This window comes from Petromyzon marinus, chromosome 18 (genome assembly GCF_048934315.1).
Source record: "Petromyzon marinus isolate PM22_M1 ecotype Great Lakes invasive population chromosome 18, UKy_Petmar_22M1.pri1.0, whole genome shotgun sequence".
Taxonomy (NCBI): Eukaryota; Metazoa; Chordata; class Hyperoartia; order Petromyzontiformes; family Petromyzontidae; genus Petromyzon; species Petromyzon marinus.
The window spans coordinates 1,282,268-1,298,453 of NC_133684.1; the positions used below are offsets into that span (position 1 = coordinate 1,282,268).

At 47.6% G+C, this 16,186-nt stretch overlaps 1 protein-coding gene across 1 annotated transcript in view; it reads right to left on the minus strand.

Moving 5' to 3' along the window:
- Nucleotides 1-16,186, minus strand: part of NPNT (nephronectin) — a 57,001-nt gene that overhangs the window by 14,729 nt on the left and 26,086 nt on the right. Inside the window, exons 5-6 of the mRNA XM_032956440.2 lie at nucleotides 5,776-5,895; nucleotides 1,359-1,493 (exon numbers count right to left, since the gene is read on the minus strand). Of these exons, the coding sequence (XP_032812331.2) occupies nucleotides 1,359-1,493; nucleotides 5,776-5,895 (255 nt within the window). The remainder of the gene's footprint in view (nucleotides 1-1,358; nucleotides 1,494-5,775; nucleotides 5,896-16,186) is intronic.

The window sequence follows — 16,186 nt, forward strand, 5'->3', positions numbered from 1 at the left end:
CTGTTCAAATAAACCTACCATTAAAATTATAGACTGATCATTTCTTTGTCAGTGGGCAAACGTACAAAATCAGCAGGGGATCAAATACTTTTTTCCCTCACTGTAGCTCTTTTCCAGAAGCGACCTGGCCGCAAATGATAACTCAATGAAGTGGCTTATCACGTGGTAATTTATAGCAGACAAACGCAAGATGTTGATTCTAATTGTGGAGGGAAAAACCGGAGGACCCGGAGAAAAATCCACACAACCATGGGGAGAGAGACACGCAAACTTAAATTAAACAGGTGCCAGGGTCGAACCCACGGCCTCCTGTATGTCAGGCGAGACAGTTAACATCTTTGCCACCGTGACGCCCCCTCGCCACCACGGCGCCCCTTCAATGATCCATCGTGGCGACAGAAACCCCCACTGCTGTGCTAACAGTCAAAGCGAGAAGGGTGCGAGATGAGGCTTTGTGTCGAGAGACCGTGTCGCTCACGGCAGGCCCAATGCAGGGATCTGCTGAGAATTATTTTTTTTAAATCCCAAAGCCAGGTGTGTGTCTGGTTTCCAAAAGCACTGCATGTGCGGTCAATCTTCAGTTGCCCCATTGGCAACACCTGGTGTGAATGGAATATTTATAAATGTCCAGTTTGGGTCACTTCACGAGAAGCTAAAATAGAGTACAGTGCATCCACCGTCAACTTTCAGGCATGGTTACCTGCCACAGCCCAGCGTTCCATTCTAACCGGAGACTGCAATGCACATCAACCAATTCATGGAGGAAATGAGGTTTGACGTAAAAGTATAAAACAGTGTGAAGGGATTTCTTTTTAATCCCTTCCCTGTACAGATGAGGGTGAAGGTGCAGCCCTGCCATTGCTTGCACACGCCACTGCTGGTGGAAGTGCCCTCCACTCGAACAAAGACCGCATCGCTCGTGCTTTCAGATGCGCTTCTGCGGCCGTCTGGAACGCTCTTCCTTCCAATATTAGGAAGCCACTGGGAACTATGCACTTTTAATCTACATTGAAAACTAATTTCTTTAGAAGTGCTTTTTGTGTTTAGTTTGTTGTCCTTCCCCCCACCTCGGATTAGCACGGTTGGCTACGTACGGCGCGAGAGAAGTTCAACGTGCGTACAGACAAGGAGATCTAGAGCCGCTCTGAGAGGGTACACTGTCCTACTCTTCCACGCTGACCAGACATCTTGGAAGAGGTGGGAGTAGCCATGCTTGACTCCATCACAGGTGACCCACCGGTCGATGGCGGCACACCCATGGCTGCATAACCGCCGGGTGGACAGAGGCAGGGGGAGTAAAGAAACCCGCCCATTGTTTTCACTGCCGCGCCGGGAGATGGACGCCTGCGGCCTCTCACCTTTGCATTGGTACTTGCCGCTGTGGTAGTTGAGGTCGTAGCCGTCGATGCACTTGCAGAGGTAGCTGCCGAAGGTGTTGACGCACTTCTTGTGACGCGGGCACACGGCCCTGCCCACCTTGCACTCGTCCACGTCTACGGCGAGACAAACGTGGCTCTCCTCAACGCGCAAACGTCTCCCACCCCGACAAGCAGCGGTGGTGCCGGCTCAATGGGGGCACGCAAAGCAGGAATCGTTCTTGGCCGCCTGACCAATTGGAGTATAAACTCCGTCACGAAATGACGGAAGAGATGTAGACAGAAGTCAGAGATGTAGCGAGATGAGAGAAATGTGGACAGGAATTAGAGATGCAGCAAGATGAAAGAAGAGAGATGGAGATAAGACGGATGTAATGAAATGAAAAAGATGCAGATATTAAAGATGGAGTATGGCGGGAGAGAGAGATGCAGGCAAGATAGAGCTTGGAGAGATTAATATTCTCTATTATACAAATTAGGATTTTATATTTATTAGAATCTCAACTCGAGCTGACATTTGGTGCATCCCCATTTATTCATGAATTTGGGGGCACTTGGGTTGCTTCGGGCTGTAAAAAGCTTTGGCTTGGCTTGGTTTGCTGATGGCTAGCACCACCACTGGTGACAAGTGGACGCGCTGTCCTGGATTATGCCATCATTCGGAAAGGAAGTTACTCTGACTTTTGAATAACGTCTCTATAGGCTGAGACAATGCTAACTACAGCGGCTGGTTTGAGAGGTTTTGGTGTCCAGGTCAAATGAACGGCTGGTGCTAAGTGACACTCTCCCAAACAAACACAGGGCTTTCCATGTGAACAGGAGATGTACATTAACACATGGGAAAAGGTCGAGTTGAAAGATTGGCTGTGAATATCAGAGAAAATACAAAGAGTTATACAGGTTCAGGCACAGGTGCATACTCATGTCAGAGAGACAGATCTGCAGACAAATAGACAAAACGTATTGTCATCTCTGCGATGAAGATTATATACACAACGCCTAAATGCCGCGTCGGAACAAAAGCAGTTTTCGCTGCATAGCTCTCCGACGGTTTTTGCGGGTTGTGCCGTGTGTGGTGTGGAAACGAATCCATTCCCAGAATAAGCTCCCAGAACGTGGAGCGAAATGTCGGACATTGTGCCAAACAACACGCGGTACAACCCAAAAACATGTCACAACCAAAAAACCTACACAGTATCTTCTGCTGTTATTCGGGGGGGAGAGGGGAATTAAATGTCCAAGATGTTAACTACCTCACCTGGTTTGCAGGAAGTCGTGGGTTCGATGCCGACCCTGACACCTGCTGTATATCTAGAGTTTGCATGTCCTCCCCTTGATTGAATGGATTTTTCTCCAGATCCTCCGTTTTTTTTCACTCCACATTTAGAATCAACATAAAGCGTTTAGAGTATTTGGCTGCTATACATTTCCACGTGACCATAAGCCACTTCGTTGGGCTATCAATTGTGATAGCCAGGTTGCTCATGAAAAAGAGCTGTATAGCTCAGTGGGCCTTTCCTGGGAGAATACAAACAGTAGTTTATTGTTTATTTTATTTGTATTTTTACACCCAAACCTAATGAGGCCAAGGGAGTTCCCACATAATTTATTTGCCTCCTTGGCCGGGTCTGCGTTGCAAGTTCAATTAAGCAGCAAATCCTTGAGAGTGGCACAGGATTAGAGGCAGCCTGAGCCAGCATAAGCCCAGGCACATGCACAACTGCTTTCACTGAGTGCATCCAGCTGAGTTTCACTTCTCAAAATCCTTAAGCTGTGCCCAAATGCAAGCAGTGCAATGGACTTCACCAGCAGGTGATCCTTATTAGTGGGTGAAGAAATGAACCGAATTAGAAACATTCCAATTCCTGAGAGAATTCACTCAGTAATGTACTCGGAATACTAAGAGTTGTTTGTTGTTGCAACTCATGGATTTCATCAACAATTAAACTGTGACTGTAACTTGAGTCTTGTCGTTAGCTTAAAAAGTATAATTCTGGAACTTAAGCTAGCAGAGCATCACCTTACCAAGGAAATAGATCAGTCCAGAAGATTAAAACAACACACAGATGTCCTCTTTAGTCAATTCTTAATGCCATTTTTGAACAACTCTCTATTCACTCGGTGTTACCTGGTTATTGTAAAAAGATGAACCATTTTATCCCTCGAATGTAGATGAGGCCAATGCAAATGAACAACTAAAATGACCTCATGTATGATTTCTACAGTTGCTGTCGATTGCACTGAGACTATGAACATGCTATGCTTGTTAATTTAATATCAAGTGGCAGTCTAGATTCAACTCAAAATCAAATCAGGAGCGAGAATGGACAACCATCCAATGAACCACACAGCCACTTCTACAAATGCTAAAAACCAACTTGCATTTCTCATGAACTCTGCCTTATGATAGAAATATATGAGGAAAAAAATAGGGTCATGATTTGGGGCAATGTTGCTCAATAACAGTTTCACCAACTTCTGTGACTTTTGTGGCTTCCTAACCCCGTGACAACTGACCAAGTTCCAATACATTCTCCTTTGGTAAAAATCAAAGCCCACTGGATGCAGGTGCTCTTCAGGGGACACTCGTGACGTGGTTTAGGCACTCAGGTGGCTTAGGCCAGCTGACCAATGCTGCTGTGTTTTCAAGTGCAGCCATGTGTGGGACTGGAAAGTGAGAAGGGTGGGAAAGAGTAAACCACAAAGATGACAGCACGGGCTATATTTGAGATATTGCTATATTTACGGTGGCTGTTATGGAATATGGGCTAATGTGATCACTGCTTGCGCACGTGCATGTGAATGTAGAATGTATGCGTGTGCACATGTGGTTATGCCACTAGATTGAGTTGACCTAGGTGAGACCCAAGATCCATCCATATATGACGTGCCACTGATGTCAGCTGTGACTTGGAATCAAATCGAGGCCGCAGAGTTTATATGTTCAGCCTTAAACGAGTAGCCGGCGTGAGATATGCGTAAACGTCAGTACTCGGAAGGCAAAGGTGGTCCCGTGCTGGCCACACCATCTCCTCCGTGTGTCATTCCGGCCTTAATAGGTGCTCACTAACAGCACCCCAGCAGTCTGTTAAAGCTACTCGGGGAATTCATTTTTTGTGCACACAATAACACCTTTGAGAAGCTGTTACAGTCTGACCACAGCCACTGACTTTCAAGTTCTCAAAGTGGCTAAACCAAAAAATATTAAAACGTAAAAGTAGATTTACTTTCTGGTGAAAGGTGCTAATATAGCCTCTGCATATATATAGAACTATACAGCCTTAAAGACCCTTATGTTATAACATGCGAAAGCACACCTAACTGCTAACTTGTCATTAATTGCCCAGAAAAGTTTCGAGTTTCGCTCATTGCCAACACTAATTTTGAGGAGGGGTTCTCTTTTTAAATGTCCATGTAAATAAACTTGCATGCCAGAGATAGCCCATGCTCAGAGGCAGCTCACTGCTGGACAATTTATTGCAACTTGGTCAGTGGCTGCAGCCAAGAAGCCAAAACATCCTGGCTGGGTGGTAACGCTGCCAATTGAAGAGCATTGCGTCAACATTATCAAATGACACATTTCTCTGTTAAAAGGCTGTGAATGTTTTATGTATGCGGTGAGGATAACATTGGTAGAATCGGTTGTGTGGCTCTCAGGGCTAACGTCTATTTTGCGTACAGATTAGATTTCCGGTTCAGATCCAGGTCAAGAGCTGATACTAAATCAAGTTCTCGAGCAGGGTAATAATGTGTTGATGACCTCAGCACTAGCATCAATAACTCAAATGAATATTCATCATATACACACGGGTTAAAACTTACTTCTGGCCTGGTCCAAATCTGATGATTAACAAGTTCCCTCTGGTGCTGTTCAAAGGGGGCATTGCAAAGTGACTCCTTCACAGTCCACGTGCTGATTCATCTTTATCTGGAGTCATTCACTGGGCTGACGTGACACTACGGAATTTCTAAATAATACCATTTAACCTCCTATCATGTAGTTGAGGTATAAATGTTGATCAAATCCATATTACATATTTATAGATAAAAAAATATATAGACGATATACTGTCCGAGTACAATGTTGCATTATTTCTCTTTGTAATTGAAACGTTTTAATCCACTAAATCCCTTCACCCAGTAATAAGAATCACCAGCTGGTGAAGCCCAGACACCGAACCTTTCTTGCACTTGGGGCTCGGATTAGAGTTGACCAATCGCAACTCGCCGCAGAGCAGCGAGCAGGCGGCGCTCCGGCTCTACGCGATCCACCAACCCCGCTGCGCGTCGCCGGCACGCGGGCGAGGAGCGGTCCACCTCACGCGGCTGTGTGACGCCTGTCCGCGATGCGACGCAGTGGAAGTCGGGCGGGGGGAGGAGGGGGGGAGAGGGCTCTCACCTATGCAGGTGCGTCCGTCAGGCCCCAGCTGCAGGCCCGTGGAGGGACACAGGCAACGCACCTCCCCGCCCGTCTCCTCGCAGCCGTGCTGGCAGCCGGCCATGCCGCACGTGCGCATGTCTTAGCAGGGGGGGGGGCACGTGGGGGGGGGGGGGGGCACACGGCCTGAGCCCTCGCGCCACGACACCCACGCCAGCCCGCAGCCGTGGCACGTGCTGTGGCGTGCTCTGTGTGTGGCGTGCTGTAGCGTGCTCCTAGTGCGTACTCTGTGGCGTGGCACGTGCTGTGGCGTGCTCTGTGTGTGGCGTGCTGTAGCGTGCTCCTAGTGCGTACTCTGTGGCGTGGCACGTGCTGTGGCGTGCTCTGTGTGTGGCGTGCTGTAGCGTGCTCCTAGTGCGTACTCTGTGGCGTGCTCTGCGTGTGGCGTGCTCTGTGTGGCACGTGCTGTGGCGTGCTCTGTGTGCGTGCTCTGTGTGCTCCTAGTGCGTGCTCTGTGTGTGCTCTGTGTGTGTGCTCTGTGTGGCGTGCTCTCTGTGGCGTGCTCTGTGTGCGTGCTCTCTGTGGCGTGCTCTCTGTGGCGTGCTCTGTGTGCGTGCTCTCTGTGGCGTGCTCTGTGTGTGGCGTGCTGTAGCGTGCTCCTAGTGCGTGCTCTGTGTGCTCTGTGTGTGTGCTCTGTGTGCTCTGTGTGTGCTCTGTGTGGCGTGCTCTGTGTGCTCTGTGTGTGTGCTCTGTGTGCTCTGTGTGCGTGCTCTGTGTGGCGCCTCGCAGGGGAGCGGTGGTGGTGCGGTGACTGCGCTGTGCCGTGGACCACGCTGGGCCGAGTTCAATTCCCACTCATGGACAACACCGGTGACGATTATCTGAACCGGTCCTGGGCCTCCCCAAGGTCGACTCGGCCAAAAATTAGTCCAGTACCCGGTGCGATATGTACATGTCGTCACTAGGGAGACAAAGGCGGCCGGGCGTGGTGCTGGCCACCCACCCCCTCGTGTACCACAGTGCCGGCCTTCATAGGTGCTCGCTAACAGCACTTGCCCCAGCAGTCTGTTAAGGCTACACGGGAGATCTGTCTTTGCGTGCCTGCCGAGCGTAGGGGTTAGCGCAATGCGCTCTAAACCTGGAAGCCCGAGATCGATTCCCGATCGCGGCTAATATCAGCAGTGATTTATGTGAAGTGGTCCTAAGCCATGTAAATCATCAGCTCCGAGGAGAGAGAGGCAGCCGGGCCTGGTCCTGACCACACCACCTCCTGTGCCGGCCTTCACAGGTGCCCACTGCGAAACTTGTCCCGCCATGTACAGCTATATGGGGAACTTTGCCTGTGTAAGTGCTCACTTACACAGCACTACTGTCCTTAAAGTAAAATTAGTGACCACTGTGTGAGCATGAGTGGATTACAAGTGAAGTCATCAGAGATGAGTCTGTCCCGTGCCAGCGAGACTTTGGCTGTGCATGTGGTCTCAAAGTGCACCTAACCTGGCACAACTAATGGCATGGCTGTCACATAATGCTGTAAGGTGTTCAACATATATACATACATGTGTAGGGGTGAGTGTAAATAGTGCACGAACCACAACAACACAGCATCTCGAGTGACAGCAGACATTGACAAATTAATGCAGCTAGGATAATAATACCCACAACACAGTCCCATCATAATGATCATAGTAGTGTAGTCATCGTTTCTAATTTTGCAACGGTGTCACAATCATTATTACATGTATCATTGGTATCATTATAATAATTTGTCAACTTCTAATGCATGTATGTTGAACTTCTTTAGCACCGTACGTAGCCAACCGTGCTAATCAGAGGTGCAGGGGAAGGACAGCAAACTAAACACAAAAAGCATTTCTATGAACGGTGCAAAGAAGTTCAACATACATACTCAGGAAATTAGTTTTCAATTTAGTAATAACTATCACCATGGTTACCTTTGCAATAAGCAGCTGTCTGTTATTCCACAGACTTTGAAAAGTGCTTGGAGGTTTTGAAAGTTCACGGCGTCTATTTAGAGCAGTGGCGAGTGCAGCTGCAAGTTCCTGGCACCGCAAAACCCTCGCCAATGAACAGAGAACAAACATCCAAACCTTTGCAAGCTCTGTCAAAGCAACGAGATCCAATTGGGACGTTTTGGCAAAAATAAAGCGGTGGCTATTTTTTAATTTTATTAAAAACACTGCGTATACTCCGTGGTTGTACGAACGCGAGTACGTTTTGGCAACCGTTTTTTTATATATATTGAGGAACCACTCAAAGTGTGAGAATTCATTCGGCTGCGTGCATGAAATACATCTGTGGAGCAACACATTGGCCACCTCTCGCGGAGAGTACGTTGGACCATTAGCAAAGAGCAGAAGGTCAAACATTACTTCCATAAGTTTGCAAAATAAACACCGCTTGTAGAACAGGAGCGGCGTGGTCGGCCCCGTACAGCGCGAGGCTGTCAACAGCAGACGATCGTCGCAGAGGGCACCCGAGTCCCAGGGGTTAGGCGGGAGAGCAGCTGACAGTCTCGTGAACTCCGCTGTCTGTCAGTCACGTGAACTCCATTGTCAGTCACGTCACGTCTCGTGAACTCCGCTGTCTGTCACCTCACGTGAACTCTGCTGCCAGTCAGTCACGTGAACTCCACTGTCAGTCACGTCACGTGAACTCCGCTGTCAGTCAGCCATGTCACGTGAACTCCACTGTCTGTCAGTCACGTGAACTCCGCTGACCGCGACCGCCGGGAACATCGCCCGGCGCGGCACGGCCACACAACCGGGAGTTGGCGGAGTCCGTCTGGAGAGCGGTCTGCGGGCTTATTGCTGAGACTCACGGAAAGGGTCCAAACGGTTTGCCCACTCGCCTCGCTTCAGAATACTCTCGCACTATGATTATAAGAACAAAAACTCAACACATTTATCAATAGCACTGCCTTAAAATCAAAATATATATTTGATCGGAGACATTTCGGCAAACTGGCCTTCTTCGTAGCCACATAGTGAGGTTAAATCTACACAACATGCTACTGGTGTGGCCTGCACTAAATCGCTCGCGTGCTGCTGTGTATTTAAAGCTTCTGCCGTCACCATTTACGTGACCTTGCTGAGGGGGAGAAACAAAGCAGGCCAACAATTCCCATGTTTTATTTCCAAAACTCTGTGGGTGTCTCTTAGCCAAATAAAAATATATAAATATAAATACATGTGTCGGGGGTGTCCCGACATCCATGGGCACGAACAGTTGCAGCGAGAAGAGGCCCCCGGGAGAGTGACGGGCGCTCTGGGGGTCATCGCTCCACCTCTGCGCCGAGCCTCCCCCTACCAAATGTTTGTTTACCCTGAGGCTGAGATTGCCATGGATATTGCACGGCACTCTCTCCGGTCAAACGGGACCCTGCGAGGCATCACGTCCTGCCTCAGCTCGGCTTCTCAGGCCCATCGCCCTGAAGACACTCAGCTGGTTCTGGTGCCTGCGGGCACGGCCACTGGAACTGGTTTTACATTTCGTTGTTTTTTGTTTTCTGTGAAATGTTGTTATTTTTTTCCCTCGCCGTGCGCACAGGATAGCTCTTGAGTAGCCACTGAACCACTCATCAATTTGTTTGTGTTATTGTTGTTGAAATGGAAACTTGGACGGGAACATGTTGTGTCAGTGAAATAGAGATTGCTTTGAGAAAGAAGTAAAAAAAAATACATGAAAATTGTTTTAGAAAGTGAGAACGAATATTAATACAGTATGAATAGCATGACTTGAAGAATGTAATTATAAAATATTAAGCGTGGAATTTATTTCGCTTGTACCGCTTTCACCGTGATGACTGAACTGATAGGATGCCATTGTGGTGAGATGTTAACTCCCTTGCCTGGCATGAAGGAGGTAGTGGGTTCGATTACGACTCTGACGACTGGAAATTTGGAGTTTGTATGTCTCTCTCCCCGTGGATTTTTCTCTGGGTCGTCCGGCTTTTCCTTCCACATTTAGAATCAACATCCCACGTTTAGAGTATTTGGCCGCTATAAATTTCCACGTGATGATGATGAGCCAATTCGTTGAGCTATCACTTGTGGCCAGGCGCTTCTGAAAAAGAGCTACGTCGCTCAGTGGGCCCTAACTGCTACAATAAAAATTGTTAAATTAATTGTAAAAAAAACTAATTAGTTTAGTGGAAATATCAAAAAGCTATATTATCTAAGTGTTAACAGAATATTCTTGGTTCTTTCGGTAAAGTCACGTAGAAAAGAAACAATAAAATAAAAAGATATATTTTTTATATTATTTTATTGTTTCCCTTCTACGTGACTTTACCGAAAGAACCAAGAATATGAATCCCTGCAGTAACGAAAGCTTTAAATAAAAATGTTAACAGAATAACAAGATAACCAAATACTACGCAGTTAACAATTCACCTGCTTAGCGCTTAGCTCTCACGTTCCACCAGACAGAAACCCGCGGTGCTGGCGGCAGGCACGGAGTGGCTGATGTCACCACCCCTCTGTCAGGGCCCCCACTGACAATGTGAGGAGCCACGACCATCGTCCACGAGTGTGCGTGGCCTCTCCAGGGTGACCAGAGCATTCCATGCGGGGTGGCTCCCCCGTGTAGCCACTCAAACCTCCCCCCCCCACCCCCAAGCCCTGTCCTTGCATCCTACTCGTCGCCATCATTAACATTGTTTTCACTTTTCGTTGGCAGTAAAGGTCAACCCTAACCAGGGCCAACCGGCCATGTCGCGTCAGTTCCCCACCAGTCCCATTGGATCAGATGTGTGAGCAGTGGTGGGTCCAAGGGAGGGGGGCGATGGGGGTGATTGATTGCCTTCTGAACACCCACCCCTGAGACCTGGAAAAATGATGTTTTAATGATATTTACCTAACAAAATACATTGAATATTTGTATTATTGTTATCATTCATATACTGTAGAGCCCTATTTAAAAATCCTGAAATTTCAGGTGCATCGTCCTTTGTGCTTGGGAGCGTTTCTCGATCCCTCTGTGAGTTCTGTCCCCAGTGCTCTCACCAATGCAGGATTTTCACACCACAGCGTCACACCTCAAAGCTGCTGTTCGAGTTGGAGATCCCCACACTTTACCCCACTGCAAGTGGTTCAATAAGCAGCCCACTGCAGTGAGCTAAATGTACCAGCGCGTTGATGGAGGTTGATGTCAGCCAGAGATAGATGTACAAACTGCTGGGGGGCGGGGCGGTGGGAGCCAGTTCCAAAATGTAATTCTTTTTAAACATGGCCCCACATTTATAATTACAAAAAGTGATTTTATTGTCTTAGGAAATATCAAAACAATTACAATATTTGGGGTCTCAAGGGGATAAATAACTCGATCACCCCCCCTGCCCACCCCCCCAGCAAAGCGCGTCTGAAAGCGCTTAGCGATGCGGTGACCACCGTCTTTGTTTGATGGCGAGACAAACGCCGCTGCCGCTGCTGCTGCGAGGATGACCACCGGAGGAGTTCGCGTGATGGTGGTGGTTCATGCTCCTTGACGAGATCAGCGAGGAGTTGTGGTTCATTTGTGCCAAGCACTTTGCGTGTAATGAGTGCGACCTTATAACGTATTCATGGGAATTATTTTCCAGTATCAAAATATGAAAAAATAACAATAGATTTTACCCTTTTTGGCAACAAAGCAGATGTTAAGATGTTCAAACACCGAATAGAAACCTTTTTGCAAGGAATCAAGTCTGCATTAACCACACGCATTTGTGGTGAACATGCAAACAAACTCTGATAATATATGCACTGTCTTTGAAACTGATTGGTCCACACCAGAGACAGCTTTCTTTTGAGCCTCGTCTCAAACGGTGTTAGACAAGAGGACGCCAAAAGGTGTACAGCTGTACGAGGCTCAAAAGAAAGCTGTCTGTGGTGTGGACCAATCAGTTTCAAGGACAATGCATCATATTATCAGAGTGTTGTTTTTGTTTGCATTCTGACCACAAGCATTGTGGTTAATGCAGACACGATTCCTTGCAAAAGTTTTCAGTTTTGTTGCCAGAAAAAAGGGGAGGAACCTATTCGCATATTTTGGTACTGGCGAAGAAGGTCCCATGATGTTTTTCAACTCCCCCGGCTGGGAGCGTAGCGTGAACGCAGAGCGCTCTGGACTGCCGCCCATTCGGCTCCGACGCTCGATCGAAGCGACGCGGTCGAGCACTCCGCGCGTGCTCGCGGGATCACGCCGGGCGCGATCCACGCTTCTCGTTTACCGTTAACGGCTTTCTTAAATTATCACCTTCCACAGCGATTAAACGCGACCCTGTTTAAGGCACGAGAAATATGGCCCGCGAGGAATTCTGCCAAGCGTCATACCTGTTAATAGACGCCGATGGCTCCGTCACTACTTATAGTCAAATATTTAAACATTCTGCTCGAGCCATGAGCTTACACACGTACGTACGAACCGGGGGTGTGACGATGCATCGGCCCATTAGTTACTGTCGGTTATGAAGATCACGGTACGTGCATCGAACCGCAAGTGTAACTGTCGATGCTTTTCAATGTGTCTATGTTGTAAATCTACGTAGATGGATCAATGAAATCAGCCCGTGTGAATTATTTAATCGCAACCTGGGCAGGCCTCTATCTAGCAGTGAATTTATTGTGGCTGATGATGATGATGATGATGCAAACAATGTCTCCACATCACCACTACAGCCGCTAGAAGCAAAACTATTCACCGCCATGTGAAACAAAATCTAAGAAAATATTGGCTAAAGTCTCACGTACGTAAGAGGGTCAATGAGCAGATGGATGGGTAGATACGTGAAGCATTCAGTAGATACAGTGAGGGAAAAAAGTATTTGATCCCCTGCTGATTTTATACTTTTGCCCACTGACAAAGAAATGATCAGTCTATAATTTTAATGGTAGGCGTATATAAAAAGTGAGAGACAGAATAACAACAACAAAAAATCCAGAAAAACGCATGTCAAAAATGTTATAAATTGATTTGCATTTTAATGAGGGAAATAAGTATTTGACCCCCTCTCAATCAGAAAGATTTCTGGCTCCCAGGTGTCTTTTATCAGGTAACGAGCTGAGATTAGGAGCACTCTCTTAAAGGCAGTGCTCCTAATCTCAGCTTGCTACCTGTATAAAAGACACCTGTCCACAGAAGCAATCAATCAATCAGATTCCAAACTCTCCACCATGGCCAAGACCAAAGAGCTCTCCAAGGATGTCAGGGACAAGATTGTAGACCTACACAAGGCTGGAATGGGCTACAAGGCCATTGCCAAGCAGCTTGGTGAGAAGGTGACAACAGTTGGTGCGATTATTCGCAAATGGAAGAAACACAAAAGAACTGTCAATCTCCCTCGGCCTGGGGCTCCATGCAAGATCTCACCTCGTGAAGTTGCAATGATCATGAGAACGGTGAGGAATCAGTCCAGAACTACACGGGAGGATCTTGTCAATGATCTCAAGGCAGCTGGGACCATAGTCACCAAGAAAACAATTGGTAACACACTATGCCGTGAAGGACTGAAATCCTGCAGCGCCCGCAAGGTCCCCCTGCTCAAGAAAGCACATATACATGCCCGTCTGAAGTTTGCCAATGAACATCTGAATGATTCAGAGGACAACTGGGTGAAAGTGTTGTGGTCAGATGAGACCAAAATGGAGCTCTTTGGCATCAACTCAACTCGCCGTGTTTGGAGGAGGAGGAATGCTGCCTATGACCCCAAGAACACCATCCCCACCGTCAAACATGGAGGTGGAAACAATATGCTTTGGGGGTGTTTTTCTGCTAAGGGGACAGGACAGCTTCACCGCATCAAAGGGACGATGGACGGGGCCATGTACCGTCAAATATTGGGTGAGAACCTCCTTCCCTCAGCCAGGGCATTGAATATGGGTCGTGGATGGGTATTCCAGCATGACAATGACCCAAAACACACGGCCAAGGCAACAAAGGAGTGGCTCAAGAAGAAGCACATTAAGGCCCTGGAGTGGCCTAGCCAGTCTCCAGACCTTAATCCCATAGAAAATCTGTGGAGGGAGCTGAAGGTTCGAGTTGCCAAACGTCAGCCTCGAAAAATGAATGACTTGGAGAAGATCTGCAAAGAGGAGTGGGACAAAATCCCTCCTGAGATGTGTGCAAACCTGGTGGCCAACCACAAGAAACGTCTGACCTCTGTGATTGCCAACAAGGGTTTTGCCACCAAGTACTAAGTCATGTTTTGCAGAGGGGTCAAATACTTATTTCCCTCATTAAAATGCAAATCAATTTATAACATTTTTGACATACTTTTTCTGGATTTTGTTGTTGTTATTCTCTCTCACTGTTCAAATAAACCCACCATTAAAATTATAGACTGATCATTTCTTTGTCAGTGGGCAAACGTACAAAATAAGCAGGGGATCAAATACTTTTTTCCCTCACTGTAGGTGAGTGAGTAGGTTGGTAATGTCGCATGGAATCATTGACCACCCCCATCCCATTCCCAGCGATTAATTGAACTGTTGCAATTAAGGGTGATGATTTGTTTCAATAATTAATCCAATATTTTGAGCACTGTGATGCGTGGTGACAGCGTGAAGCCATTCGGTGGGTGGCTCAGTGGGCACGTACACAGGTGAGAGCCCATTCAGAACAAGAGAGGCCTTGGGTAAAACAGAAGGTAAAATAACACCTAGAAGGAACAAATAGGCGTGGAAGTTATTTAATGTCCACAGTGTGGACAAGAGCTTCGTGTAACGCGTCAACGTGGTTAAACCAATACAGCGGTAACATCAAACGAACGCTGGAATGACACAAATTTAGCTTTGATTTTTTTTTACCTCCCCGCCCCATCACTGCTGATATTGCAATAACAATGGGGGTGAAAGATTGTGGAGCACTTGTCATGTAAATCAAGCTGGCGAGACAGAAAATAGTTTGGGGATGAGGGACGAACCACCAGTGCGGCAGTTATTCTCAGCCGAGCCACATTCCCCTGTAGTCACACACACACATATATATGTGTGTAAGTGTGTCCCGCTATGCTTTGCTCTCTGGTATGGCAGCTATTTCAATGTCGTGCGATTGAATGTGTGTGTTCTTTCAAATTATACGGCTAACTAATAAAGGATATCCTGGGCGGAAGAGCATATGAGCCTTCTTAACGAACAAGCGGGTCTAATAAGGCAAGGCCGCGTTATAATAATAACCGGTGGCCATCGACGAGGGAGAAGGTTTATTCCGCGGTGAGCAGCGACAAGAGAGACATTCGCACGTGTCATGTACAGCCCGTTTGTTGTCTATCCACTGCTGGATGAAGGCTTCCCGAGGCATTGCAGTCCACGAGGAATATTTTCACTACGCTGGTCAGTGCAGATAGGTGAAAGTGGGGTGGGAGTTCAGAACGATGGAACTCCCCGCACTGCCCCCTGACTGCCCACAACGCCGACCGCGCCGCGTTGTTTATGCACGAGGCTGGTCACCCAGCCGAGCACTCTTCAGGCTCAACGCCGCTTCCCTTCTCAGATCTGACAACATCGAGAGCATTCCGGGCGATCGGGTCATTAGGCAAAGTCGCACGTCTGTTGTACTCGATAACGTACGGACATCGAGATAGTACGAGGAAAACAAGCGGCGTTTCGTTTAGTTGTCAGAGAAGGGTAGACTGCTGAGTTGGGACGACGTCATCATGGTGAGATGAGAGTGGAGATGCTTCATAGAGAGAGAGAGGCAGTCAGAGGCATAAGAGATGAGGAGAGACTTGAGCCTGGACTGGACAGGAGAATGCTCTCGGTGGTGCAGACTGGCAAGGGAACACAACCAAGGGAAAGTTGTAATTGGCCCTGAGGTGAATGTGATTTAGCTGTGGCTGAAACAAACAAACAAGTGGAACATTACCATCTGGTCAATAATTTATAACATGCAGCCCTGAGCAAAAGTTATTTTCCACTTAGATCGGAGTGAGGGTTGGTCACGGTGTCCTGGTACTGCTCTGAGGTTATGTTGTGCGGCGCGTATTACTATAGATGGCATTCGAGACCTGAACCAACACAAATGTGCCACAGTACCCTTGAGCTAAAGTTCTCTCCTGGCCACTGTGCAAGGTGAACAAAGTCGTTAATAATTAAATATCTACAGTCCTTTGTCAAGCCACTTCGTCCTGAATGTCTTCCCAAGCCACGCCTGTCGTGGTGGTTGTTTGACCATACTTCACCACTCTGGCCAGCATGGGCTGGTAAAGTTGGACAGTGCAGAGCCAGTTCAGATAGCGCTCGCCACTGACGTTTTGCCGTGGCCAGGAACCAAATTCAGGTCGCCACGCTCTGGGTGCAGTGTGCTAACCACGGTGCCACCACTCCCCCTTGTCCAAGGGACATGGACGAGTCTATATTCATGATTAATTGCACAAAGTCACTAATACTAGCTAGAAACCAAGAGTGATTACGCTGTCAATATCATGATGACT